General features: G+C 39.7%; 1 protein-coding gene and 1 long non-coding RNA gene across 2 annotated transcripts in view; one reads left to right on the plus strand and one right to left on the minus strand.

Annotated features, from left to right (window-relative positions):
* LOC140752742 (1-phosphatidylinositol 4,5-bisphosphate phosphodiesterase epsilon-1) overlaps positions 1–11,289 on the minus strand; it is a 107,515-nt gene extending 96,226 nt beyond the window's left edge. Inside the window, exons 1-2 of the mRNA XM_073087080.1 lie at positions 11,073–11,289; positions 7,621–7,739 (exon numbers count right to left, since the gene is read on the minus strand). Coding sequence (XP_072943181.1) covers positions 7,621–7,739; positions 11,073–11,139 — 186 coding nt within the window. The 5' untranslated portion in view covers positions 11,140–11,289. The remainder of the gene's footprint in view (positions 1–7,620; positions 7,740–11,072) is intronic.
* The window catches only part of LOC140752787 (uncharacterized), a 238,186-nt gene continuing 227,311 nt past the window's right edge, over positions 3,492–14,366 (plus strand). The window contains exon 1 of the long non-coding RNA XR_012103456.1: positions 3,492–3,542. This is a non-coding gene — a long non-coding RNA (uncharacterized LOC140752787). The remainder of the gene's footprint in view (positions 3,543–14,366) is intronic.

Genomic DNA, 14,366 nt, shown 5'->3' on the forward strand with positions numbered 1-14,366 from the left:
ATATTATATTAAAATAACATTGCGAAGAAACCTGAATGCCTGAGTGCTTGAGAATTCTTTAAAAATCTCAAAGGTTTGTAAACTTTCGTCAACCCATCACTGTCCCACTGCTGGGCACGGGTCTCCTCTTAGAATGAGAATGATTAGGCCATAGTCCACCGCGCTGGCCAAGTGCGTATTGATAGCTTTCGAACATCTTTGAGATTTTTTTAAAAGACTCAGGTTCGTAGGATTCCTCATAATATTTTCCTTCACTGTTTACGCAAGTGATAATAATTTTAAACACACATAACTTTGAAAAATCACTGGTGCATCGGATTCGAACTTATGACTTTTGGATTGAGCCTAGTTTATATGCTATCACCGCTTAGTACTTTAGTGCCTTAACTAAACCTTCAATTTTTTTTTATAATATAAGAGTAGCAGACGAGCATGCAGTCCACCTGATGGCAAGGTGGCTACTGCTGCCCATGGACATCTGTAATCAACCAAATAGGATTAGATATTCCTACCTGAGGTCGCCCACCCCTGAGGACTAAGCTGGAACGCCTCGGAAAAGTCTGTCTCCCTTACCACACCCTTCAAACCGGAACACAGCAGCGCCTAACACTGCTGTTATTAGATAGAAAAAGGTGTGGCGGTGGTGCCGCCGGAGTCGAACCACAAAGGGTTCTACCACCTTCAAACTTACCACGTAACTGTTAATTCAAATTTATTTACAGAAGTGTAACTTCAAAAAACTTTAACATGTTCCCAACAGAAATGAATATCATAAATTCTTTAAATCTCTCAGAATCGGAGCTAGGTGACCTAAAATTGTGTCACGGACGATGTTGGAGACGTATGCTAGCATATGCGATGCATGCATGCATATGTAATCAATCTGAGAGATAAGATTCATATGCAAAAGAATCCGCTGCAAGGATTTGAAAATTTATTATTTATCTTGTTGAGTTTCGCTTGTTTTTAGGGTTCCGTGCTCAAGGGATAAAAACGGAACCCTATTAAGCCTCTAGTGGCTGTACGTCTGTTCGTCTGTATCCGCGCCAAACTGCTAGTCCGCTCTGAAGTTGTTGCGAGCAGGTGTCATACAATTTGCTATGGCGACGCGACTCATTTCTATATTCAAAGCGGGTTATCAGTTTTACGCCGATTATAACAGGGTTTTATCTTCTGAAACCTTATAGATAGATACTTGATTTTTAGGGTTCCGTACCCAAAGGGTAAAAAGGGAACCCTATTACTAAGACTTCGCTGTCTATCCGTCTGTCACAGCGCTATATGTCCTGAACCGTAATAGATAGAAACATGGATTTTTTACAGAGGATGCATAACGGTGGCCGCTATAACAACAAATACTAAAAATAAAATAAAGTTGAATATTAAATGGAGACCCCATACAACAAACCGGTATTTTTCAGCATTTTTCGATCTAACTCTTAAACCGTACTAAGAATACGGTTGAATTTTTTACAATTCGTTTACTACTATAACTGGTATTATAAAAAAATACAAATAAAAACCATAAAACGTATTTTAATATAGTTATTTTATTTGTATTATTCGTTGTTTACGTATTATTCATCATCACCCCAACACCATCTATTTTTGTGTTATATAACTAAGTATTGTTGAAAATAATAAAATGAATAAAAATAAGTAAAAAAATAATGAATGGCGGTACGGAAGCCTCCATGTGCGCGTTCGACTCGTACTTGGCGAATTATCTTACTGACTGTGTAACGGTGTAACGGTGACCACTGTATCACAAATATCTATTTAACCGTAAAAGGTAGACAGGCACATTATATTCCCACCTAAGACCGGCTACACATGCGCCGCTACCCCTGAGGACTAAGCTGGAACGCCTCGGAAAAGTCTGTCTCCTTTACCACACCCTTCAAACCAGAACACAGCAGCGCTAAACTGCTGTTATAACAGACATAGGTGTGGCGGTGGTGCCAGAGTCGAACCATAGAGGATTCTATTATTATTCTACCTTCATTTACATAATAAAAAAGTTTAACACAATAAAGGAGACCAGAAATCAGAATTTCTAAAACGCAATAATCCAGCATAATCTTATTTTCACCCACGTTAGCATATTATCTTTTGGGGTGGGTTGGCGGTTTATCATTGAGGGGGTGGCATAATTAACATCCCTCTTGTAACTCGATTATGTATTGCAGTAAAGTTTTATTTAATATGAGCTTTTGCCCGCGGATTCGCTCGCGTTACGAAGTAATATTTTCATCCCCTATTTTATCCCCTTGGGGGTAGAGTTGATCAATATCCTTTCTTAGCGGATGCCTACGTCATAACATCTACCTGCATGCCAAATTTCAGCCCGATCCGTCCAGTGGTTTGGGCTGCGCGTTGATAGATCACTATGTCAGTCAGTCACCTTTGAGTTATATATATTTAGACTAGTAGTGTTCGCAGCTTCGCCCGTTTTAAAACAATAGATGGCTAGATCTTTCATGGGTACCTGTATTCGCTACTACAATAAAATACCTGACCACATTTTGAATCTCACAGAAAAAAGATCAAACATGTCGTTAAACTAATGCTATGTAAAAAAGCGTACTATAAACTAAGTGATTATTTGTCTGACAAAACGGTGTGGTCTGAAGTAGCTCCAGCTCCACATGTACCAGGTTAAGTTTAACATTGTAAAACACATTTGATGAACATGATTTGATTTTGATTTTAACGAAACACTTTGTGAAGTGGTGGTAGTTGTATTGACATTCAAAAAGTGATCTGTAAAGAACCTATTTTGAATTAAAAAAATGATTTGATTTGAATAACATGACATACATATAACTGAAAATTTGTACCTTCATTGGAATGACATTGGCGACCGTCGAAAATTGGTTGTACCAACTCAGAAACCTTCGTGGGCTCATGCACAACAACTTTGCTAAAGATCATCACATGATCAAGTGCATAGTTTACGATTCTATAAAGGACATACAGACAACCATTAATTTCTATATACATAAACAATATAGGAGTAGCAGACTGCAGTCGACCTGATGGTAAGTTTTTTTTTTTTTTTTTATAATATCGGAGTAGCAGACGAGCATGCAGTCCACCTGATGGTAAGTGGCTACTGCCGCCCATGGACATTTGTAATCAACCCCAGATAGGATTAGATATTCCTACCTAAGGTCGGCCACAGATGCGCCGCTACCCCTGAGGACTAAGCTGGAACGCCTCGGAAAAGTCTGTCTCCCTTACCACACCCTTCAAAACGGAACACAGCAGCGGCTATTACTGCTGTTATTAGGTAGAAATAGGTGTGGCGGTGGTGCCGCCGGAGTCGAACCATAAAGGGTTCTACCACCTTCAAAGTAAGCTATTACCGCCCATGGACATTTGTAATCAACCCCAGGCAAGATTGCATTCCTACCTGAGATCGGCCACGGCGCCGCTTCTCCTAAAAACTAAGCTGGAATGCCTCGGAAAAATATGTCCCTCTTACCACACTTCACACCAGAACACAGCAGCGCTTAACACTGCTGTTATAACAGAAACAGGTGTGACGGTACTTGTCCCTGTACTTCCGGGACTAGAATAGGGCTACAGTATCTCCTGCTTGTCGTAAGAGGCGACTAAAAGGGGCTTTCGGGGTTGCGGGTGGTAAGAGTGGGAGCTCGAACCGTCCAGCAAGCGACCCCGGGAAGGACGGCGGTATGTGTGGTCGCATACCGTCGTAAACACTACATGGTGTGGGAGGAGCGAAAACTGCTCCCCCAGGGTAGAGCCCGTTGGGCATCGCGCTTGGAGGGCTCCGGTTGTATTCCGTTGGAGATCCCGGAGTTCTTCAACAAGCGTTGAGGACGGCCACCGGGGGGGTTTTAGTGAGGTAAAAATCCCACATAACCCGGCGTCGCTTCCACGTCGTCGGGTACCTTTTGAAGGTTTCCCCCTCGAGAAAAAAAAAAAAGGTGTGACGGTACTACTAAGCTAACTATCATCATCTAAACCAGACGTGTTTGCTAAATTTCAGCTCAATTGGTTGTGGTAAGCTCGTTTGAAATTCAATTTCAAGAAGATTCTCACATACATACGAACTAAAGGTAAGTACCTAAAAGTATGCAATAAAAATTCTTGTAATAATACAAAAAGTATACTATGTAATGGGTACTCACGATATGCGGTTTTTACCACGCCTTGGATTGTATGTATGTATGTATGTATATATATGCATGTAACGAAATCTTTGAACTCTATTTTTACCCACTTTGAACGGTCCGATTAATTTAAAATTTTGAACAATTATCAAGAACCGGTGACAATACACGATTTTAATAATTGCACGACTCATGATGCGAAGCATCAGAGAGTGCTTTACGATCGAAAAATTTTTTTCGCTTCATTTTGGCGGCTATTTTTATTATTATAGCCTTGATAGTTCACGGAATCAAGATATTTTGCATACTATTGTCGAGATAATTTAATGGAGATTAATTCCATACTTTTTAAAAATTGATTTACTGCAATAGAATTGGAAAAAAACACCAAAATAGGTCAAAAAATTTTCCTGTCCGTCATGTGTGAAACCTGAAAACACTGTAACTTGTGAAAAAATCCATCATTTGAGTTAATTTTTTTTTTTTAAATTCTAATCGACTATTGTAGGTCACTGAATGCGAATGATTAATTAATTCAGTGTCGTTTAATTGCAATTAATAAAAAACGAAAACTACAAGACTGTATATCTATAGATATTATGTACATTTATTCCACCAGGGGCGCTTGTGCAGTACCTTCTTCCTACTACAGCTGTTTTTTCGGCAATTAATTTTGAACGACTTAAGTTTCTTTTTTTTTTTTATTTCATAATTAAATGAGCATTATGAGTCGTGCACTTTTGGATTTTCCAAACTTTTTTCAGGATCGTCAGGAATCAGGATTAACGATTTTCCTTGTGAGATTATAGCGTGGTTTTTAGTTTTAAATTATAATTATTTAACTTGTTTATTGCCGATATTTAGACCCAGTTGCATGGATCGTGGTCACGGCGAAACTGCGGTGGCATGAAGAATCCGTAGACAAGTACTAGTGGTAGATTAATCTATCTACCCTACGTCTTTTTTTTTTTTGTTTACGAGGGGGAAACCTTCAAAAGGTACCCGGCGCCGTGGGAGCGACGCAGGGTTATGTGGGATTTTTACCGCACTAAAACCCCCCCGGTGGCCGTCCTCGGCGCTGCGTAGAGGGCTCCGGGATCTCCAAAGGAACGCAACCGGAGTCCTCTTAGCGCGTTGCCCCGTCGGGCTCTGCCCAGGTGTGCTTGACGCTCGCCACACCGTCTGGTGCGTACGACGGTATGCGACCACACATACCGCCGCCCTTCCCGGGGTCGCTTACCGGGCGGTTCGAGCTACCCACTCTTGCCGTCCGCAACCCCGGAAGCCCCCTTTTAGTCGCCTCTTACGACAGGCAGGGGATACCGTAGCCCTATTCTGGTCCCGAAACTACAGGGACAATCTACCCTACGTCTAGTTCGTGTTTCTTTTCTAGGTTCCATATCACGACACACAACACTAAAAATTACGCACCGTACTTTGCACTATTTGTGACTGGCATAAATATCGGCAATAAAATTAAAAACCGCATATCGTGAGTATCCGTTACATAGTAAAATGTCTCAATTCCCCGATAATTTTAGTCCAAAATCATACGTATTATTAATTGTTATGAAATTTAAAAGAAATTTAAAAATAAATATATAAGATCAGGGGCTATTTTCTTTCGTGATTCATCTAAAACAAAGTTTATTTATTAAATACAATATTAACATTTACATATAAAATATCAACTAAAGCTTAGGTACTTACCTAAAACAAAGAATCGACAATTAAATGTCCATGCTTACTATTGTTAACTTAAATATTATTTTACGAATTTAAATCAAACTAATACACAAACATAGCTAGGTTTTCAAGAAATTATAAAATAATATTGAAAAATACGACTTTTATACAACATTGTCAAATGACAAATGTCATCAAAGCTTATAAATATATACAACTTAATTGTTGCACGTTGTAAGTTGTAAAATGTTGGTACTTAAATAGACAAAGCCGCGGACGTAACCTAGTGATATCTTTGTCGGAACCACTTTGCGCCCTTAAAATAAGGTCGTGAGGTTGTACATCTACGGAAGGGTAGTTTTGAAGGTCACTGAGACAAACCACATTTACCCTTTCTCTCAATTTTTAGGGTGACCATAATACATTTTTTTAAATAGATGGGGACTAAGTTGGAATGTTTTGCGAATCTCCCTTATTTAGTTTTTACCACGCTTTTATTAGCTTGATCTGTATATATATGAAACGGAATTATGAACTCGATTTTTACCCACTTTGAACGGTGTGATTAATTTAAAAATTTTGAACAATTATAAACAACCGAAATATGTTTCGAAGGTGGTAAAACCCTTTGTGGTTCGACTCCGGCGGCAACACCGCCACACCTTTTTCTACGTAATAACAGCTTTGTTAGGCGCTGCTGTGTTCCGGTTTGAAGGGTGTGGTAAGGGAGACAGACTTTTCAGAGGCGTTCCAGCTTAGTCCTCAGGGGTAGCGGCGCATCTGTGGCCGACCTCCGGTAGGAATATCTAATCTTATCTGGGGTTGATTACAGATGTCCATGGGAGCCAGTAGCCACTTACCATCAGGTGGACTGCATGCTCGTCTGCTACTCCTATATTATAAAAAAAAAAAAAAACAACCGATGACTTATTGTGGCCTGTGGTTGACCTAAGGTATGAAATTCTAATCCTATCTGAAGCTGATCACAAAGGTGGCATGGGTGGCAGAAGCCACTTACCAACAGGCGGACTGCATGCTCGGCTGCTACTCCTATATTATACATATAAAAAAATTACTGTTCTACCAAAACCTAACAACTAATTTAAGCAACTACACTTTTGGACATATTCTTCGGACATTTTTCATAATTTGTTCTAAATCCATTATTATATTAATGAGCCATTCTATAAAGCAGGATAATCCCGTATAAACCAAACCCATGGTGTCCCTTGCAATGTCCCACACAGCGGCTTGGTTTAAAATTAGACGGAATCGATATTCCACCCTCATCTTAATGCTGATACCGTTTTTTATACAGACTAACTAATACATGTGGTTTTGCTTGTGCAACACCTTGGAATATTTTTCTATGTCGCCTAGAAATAATTTTTGTTATACTTTTTTGATGTAAGAAATTTATTAGAGTAATTTGGAAAATATCGTGCGGTCTACGGAAGTTTTTTAGGGTTCCGTACCCAAAGGGTAAAAACGGAACCGTAGCAGTGATAGCCAAGTGGTTAAAAAAAACGCGGCCTCTCGATCGAGGGGTTCGAGGTTCAAATCGCACCTCTGATTTTTCAAATTATGTGCGTATTAGAAATTAATTATCACTTGCTAAACAGTGAAGGAAACATCTTGAGGAAACCTGCATACCTGAGAGATTTATAAAAAAATATCTCAAAGGTATGTGAAGTCTACCAATACGCACTTGGCCAGCACTGGCCTGATCCTCATTCTGAGAGGAGACCCGTGCCCAGCGGGACAGTAATGGGTTGATATAATGATACACACTTACTTGATAGAATATCCGATACTCCGAATCAGTGAACCGCAGAGCCACTTCCTCTGGAAAATGCAGCAGCGGCGTCAAGAACGCTAACTCCTCATTGCTACTCTCTTCGAGGACAGATGCACCTGGAATACAAAAAAGATATCAACAAAGGTGGTAGAACCCTTTGGTTTGACTACGTCTCCATCGCCACACCTATTTCGATCTAACATCAGTGTTAAGCGCTGCTGTGTTATGTTTTGAAGAGTCTGGTAAGGGACTTTAACTGACTTGGTAAATGTCAATAGACCCAGTTGCATAAAGTAATTAAGTCGAGAGTAAGAAAGTCATTTATATTATAAAAAATGTTCAATAATAAATATGTCCTTAATTTAGATTTGAAAATATTAGATGATTCCTTCTTAATGTCATCCGTTAAGTTATTATATATTATGACACATTCCATAAGCTTAATACTAATAATATTTTTTTTATTATAATATAGGAGTAGCAGACGAGCATACAGTCCATCTGATGGTAAGTGGCTACTGCCACCCATGGACATCTGTAATCAACCACAGATAGGATTAGATATTCCTACATGAGGTCGGCCACAGATGCGCCGCTACTTCTTAGGACTAAGCTGGAACGCCTCGGAAAATATCTCCATTACCAACACCCTTCAAACCGGAACACAGCAGCGCCTAACACTACTGTTATTAGGTGGAAATAAGTGTGGCGGTGGTGCCGCCGGAGTCGAACCACAAAGGGTTCTACCACCTTCAGATGACGACCACCAATAAGATGACGATAACATGGTGCAAACAGATAACTCTCTCAAAGTTATTGTTCTAGTCAAGTTTAACGCAAACTTTAACCGGCCTACAGTGCAAGTCTAGTATTCTCTGGGTCAATGCTAAGGTCAGTATCTGTCCCAACGGCACGTGACCTCAAATTATTCAATGGTGCATATAAATTCGCTCTATACTTGTTCATGGATCTAAGTTGATAGATACGGCCTTTGTTTTCAAAGTCAGTTTTCTGTTAAAACAGTAACTGTAAAAAAGTTTTTTGTTAACAGTTAAAAACAGTAACAGTAACAGTTAAAAACAGTAACTGTAAAAACAGTTTTCTGTTAACAGGCATAAGTTTGTATAGCTGCTTTTAAAATTATAAGTTGTAGTAGCTACCGAGAGTCCACCTGATGGTAAGAGGCTACTGCCGCCAATGAATTTCTGTAATCAACCTCAGATAAGATATTGTTCTAATTGTTCTAATAATATTTTTTAAAACACGCTTTCTAAACAGCCCCGCACTAGGATTCCCTGTGTCGTGGGTTCTATGGACACATACACCGACAAATACACAAACACACAAACCCAGAAACAGAAATCTAAATTCATCATTTACATGTCTGTCTGGCCGGGGATCGAACCCGGGACCGTCGACGCGTCAGACCGGTATGGTGACCGCTCCGCCACGCGAGTCGTCAAGATAGGAATTACCTTCCAGATGCAGATGCGCCGCTACTCCTGAGGACTAAGCTGGAATGTCTCTGAAAAGTATGCCTCTTACTACATTTTTCAAGGCAAAACAGGTAAATACTGCTATTATTTGACAGAAATAGATGTAGCGGTGGTGCCGCCGGATTCTAACCACAAAAGGTCCTTTGTTTCAATTATTTTTTTTACTTAGTTTTAAATGATTTACATTTTGACAAGAGAGATCTTATGAATTTTATTTCATAAGACATAAATTGTAGTTTTGGGCAATGTCCTTTTGTGGTTCGACTCCGGCGGCACCACCGCCACACCTATTTCTGCCTAATAAAAGCAGTGTAAGGCGCTGCTGTGTTCTGGTTTAAAGGATGTGAAAACAAACTTTTTCGCGGCATTCCAGCTTAGTCCTCAGGGGTAGAGTATCTGTGGTCGACCTCAGGTAGGAATCTAATATTATTTGAGGTTGATTACAGATGTCCATACGGCAGCTTACCATCAGGTGGCTGCTCGCCTACTCCTATATTAAAAAAAAAAAATAACAAAATAAAATAGGTTCATAAACGGCGAAGTTATGGCTGTTATATTTTTTTTTGTTTTTTTTTTTTTATAATATAAGAGTAGCAGACGAGCATGCAGTCCACCTGATGGTAAGTGGCTACTGCCGCCCATGGACATCTGTAATCAACCCCAGATAGGATTAGATATTCCTACCTGAGGTCGGCCACAGATGCGCCGCTACCCCTCGCCTCGGAAAAGTCTGTCTCCCTTACCACACCCTTCAAACCGGAACACAGCAGCGCTTAACACTGCTGTTATTAGGTAGAAATAGGTGTGGCGGTGGTGCCGCCGGAGTCGAACCACAAAGGGTTCTACCACCTTTAATCTAAATTTACATGGGTGGAAGAGTTCCCCTCATTTTCTCCAGAACCCATCGATGGATCCTAACCATATTTAAATGGGACAAACTTCCAGCTCGTCTCTATACAATAAAAAAAGAATTATTTAAATCGGTCCACTAACGGTGGAGTAATTCGTGTACATACATAAAAAAAAGATACCGGCCGAATTGATAACCACCTCCTTTTTGAAGTCGGTTAAAAAATGAACCCGGTATATCTATGATTTAGATCTTTGTCACCAAATTCCCTTATACACTGTTATTACATTGTTAGCATGATTAGTTGTGGCGAAACTTATATGACATGCAACATTGGTAACCCGGTTCTGACACGGAAAACGGATAAATTTGTAATCTACGCGATTTGAGTGAACGCCACACCTATTTCTGCTTATATAAGCTGTGTTTTACCACGCTTTTTTAGGTGAGAAAACAGATATTAAATTAGCTATATACACGAACTACTATCACCTGCAAAATGGTTAACATGTTCGCAGCACACAAAATCATAAAGGTGATACATAGAACCCTTTGTGGTTCGACTCCGAAGGCACCACCGCCACACCTATTTCTGCCTAATAACAGCAGTGTTAGCGCTGCTGTGTTCCGGTTTGAAGTGTGGTAAGAGTCATACTTTTCCGAAGCGTTTCAGCTTAGTCCTCAGGGGTAGCGGCGCATCTGTGGCCGACCTCAAGTAGGAATTTCTTATCCTATCTGGGGTTGATTACTGATGTCCACGGGCCGCAGTAGCTTACCATCAAAAGGTGCATGCTCGTCTGCTTATCCTATATAATAATAATTATGCATAGTTTAAAAACTAAAAACCACGCTAAAATCGCACAAGGAAAATCGTTAATCCTGATTCCTGATGATTCTGATGCGAAGAATGGGATAAAATTATTAAAATCGTGTATTGTCATCGATTCTTGACAATTATCCAAAATTTTAAATTAATCGGACTGTTTAAAGTGGGTAAAAATCGAGTTCAAAGATTCCGTTACATAGATACATACATACATACAACCCAAGCTAATAAAAGCGTGGTAAAAGAATAGGCTATCACTGAAAGTGCTAGGACTCACCATCAGTAGTTTTATCCTTCGCTTGTCCCGAAGTCCCACTGGGGCCAGGCTTGGCTCCGTCTCGCATTTCACCCGCACTTCTCTAAATCATCAGCACGAACTTCACATAACTTCATAACTTCACATAACTTCAAACTTCACTTCACTTCACAGGATCGCACGCCATCTGTTATCAGTTAACGGAAATGGTACTGAAATTTTACCGATTTACGCGGCAATGGTAATCTGCAACAAAAGAAAACTTTATTTATAACTAGCTGACCCGGCAAACTTTGTACCGCAACAAAATTTATTTATCAAATATATTTCATATAAAATATAGCTTATGTTACTCGTGGATAATGTAGCTTTCGAATGGTGCAAGAATTTTTAAAATCGGTCCAGTAGTTTTTGAGCCTATTCATTACAATCAAACAGACAAACAAAGTTTTCCTCTTTATAATATTAGTGTAGATAGTTTAATTAAGTGTATTACAAGTAGAATATGATTTAATTAGCCTAGTGGTTAAGAAACTCGGCCTCTTGATCGAGGGGTCCGAGGTTCAAATCAGGCACGTACCCCTGATTTCTCAAAGTTATGTGCGTATTAGAAATTATCACTTGCTTAAAAATGAAGGAAAAGTTCGTGTCTCAAAGTGTGCGTATTAGAAATTATCACTTGCTTAAACCGAGAAGGAAAATATCGTGAGGAAACCTGCATACCTGAGACATGTTAAAAAAACGAAAAGTTTTCAAAGCTATGTGAAGTCTAACAATACGCACACGTCCAGCGCGGTGGACTATGGCCTAATTCTCATTCTGAGAGGAGACCCGTGCCCAGCAGTGGGACAGTAATGGATTGATGGGTACATACAGACATACAGGGTGAATTTTTCAAGTGTTCGTTGTTTGTTTAGCATTTTTCGCTGTTTGTTATAGTTTCGGATTTGCCCCTAAAGGCACATTTTTTTAAAAATAATCATCCTGTATAACTGACAGTTCTACAAACATGTCTGTAAAACAGAGGGTATTTTGAAGGTGGTAGAACTTTGCGATCGACTCCGACTGCACCACCGCCACACGTATTTCTGCCTAATAACAGCAGTGTTAAGCGCTACTGTGTTCTGGTTTGAAGGGTGTGGTAAGGGAGACAGACTTTTCTGAGGCGTTCCAGCTTATTCCTCAGGGGTAGCGGCGCATCTGTGGCCGACCTCAGGTAGAAATATCTAATCCTATCTGGGGTTGATTACAGATGTCCATGGGCGGCAGTAGCCACTTACCATCAGGTGGGCTGTATGCTCGTCTGCTACTCCTATATTATAAAAAAAAGTGATAAGATTAAACTATCAATCACTAACACAGTCAATTAGTACCTATATTATCTGTATTTCACCTCCACAACGGTAACAGATAACGAAATAATTACTATTATTTTCTGTGACATGATACATGCAGATGTATTCAGTAGGGATGGTGAGTTCAGATAGGATCGATTATCGAAGAATCGATTTTTCGGACCTTATCGATTATTTTAATCGATCTCCAATAATGCATCAGTGAATCGATTTTTCATCAGAGAAAATTGAAATTAATTTTCTTTTTTTAAGTCAAAAGTGTTATAGACATTTTTTTCTGACGCATACGTATTTCAGTGTTTGTTTGGTCTTGATAATCTTTTTTCGAAGATCGATTTTTGGTGAATCGATTCTAAAGGCCTCGAAATTTTTTGTGAATTTATTTATCACACTTCCTTTAACACACGCCCTACCACACACACACACACACACACACACACACACACACACACACACACACACCTACACATTATACATATATTATCTTTATAATAATTATAGCCTAGATTTTTTACTTGTTACACTTTGTTTATTTCTTATAACTATAAATTATGATGTTTAGTTACGTAAGAGCGGAGCTGCCTAACACAGACCTTTTGTTTACTAGGCATTTACAAAGCACTTATTATGTAAACCATCTACAGTCCGCGCCAAACTGCTAGTCCGCTCTGAAGTTGTTGCGAGCGGGTAGTCATACAATTTGCTATGGCGACGCAATTCATTTCTATACTCAGAACGGACTTGATGTTCTACGCGGACTTGAGTCAAGAATCGATCTATCCGGAATTGCCACCCCTAGTAACCGACGAGGGGTTTAGCAACATGGCAATCGTTAATGAATATGGAAGATTTGTATAATTGAATTTATGCAAAGTTGCAAAGGAGCAATGTAATTAGTATTAAATCAAATCAAATCAATTTATTTGTGAATAAGGTAACATGTTATAGCTGTTGGATGTCAAAAAAATTTTGGTCGATCTCTTATTCTACCACTGAGTGGCTTACAAATATAAACTCCTTTGCAAAAAAAACGGGCACCTTACACACACACTTTACCTTAGCTTTTCTATGGGTAAATATTATTATATTTTTAGTATGTCATTAGCTTGGATGACTAGAAATTTCTTATTATCAATGAGAATCTAGTTTTTTAACACTTTTATCCTGGTATCGGTGTTTTAGTCAATGTAAACAGAGAGCCGTGTTAAAATGGACATTTTTATGGGTATAATGAAATTAAGACTACGAGTATTTTTATGGTATTTTAATAAAAGAGACATTAAAAAATAAAAATTAATAACGAGTATGACCTCCTCTTGCAGCGATTACGGCATGTAATCGTCTTGGCATGCTTCCCACCAGGCTTTTGATGGTGTCCTGTGGAATGTGTTCCCACTCAGTCGAGATTACACGTTTAAGCTCTCTGATGTTTTGTGGAGGTGGTTGGACAGATCGTACTCGCCTTTTTAGGAGGTCCCAAACATGCTCAATGGGGTTAAGGTCGGGGCTCCGCGCTGGCCAATCCAAACGACGAATACCGACCTCTTGCATATAAGCATCTACGTCGCCAGAACGGTGGGCCCGAGCATTATCGTCCATGTAAATGGCATCTTCACCAATTACAGTCAGTGCGGGTTGTGCATTTTGAGAAAGGATTTCTGTTATGTACCTATGCGCATTTAGTGAGCCATTTTCTATGAATACTATCTCGGTACGATAGTTGGAAGTTACGCCCGCCCAAAACATAACGGACCCTCCACCATAAGGGGTGATTTCTTCAAAACACACATCGGCATAGCGTTCCCCTGGTCTTCGTAACACTCGCCGACGTCGGTCCTCACCATGCAGACAAATTCGAGCCTCATCGGAGAAGAGTACGCTACTCCAGTTACCTGGTGTCCAAGATAGGCAATTTCTAGCGAACCTCAACCGCGCAATCCGGTGCTCACGGAGTAACTTG

Source organism: Epargyreus clarus, unplaced genomic scaffold (assembly GCF_041222505.1).
Source record: "Epargyreus clarus isolate Ecla_fem2 unplaced genomic scaffold, WU_Ecla_fem_2.2 ptg000025l, whole genome shotgun sequence".
Lineage (NCBI taxonomy): Eukaryota > Metazoa > Arthropoda > Insecta > Lepidoptera > Hesperiidae > Epargyreus > Epargyreus clarus.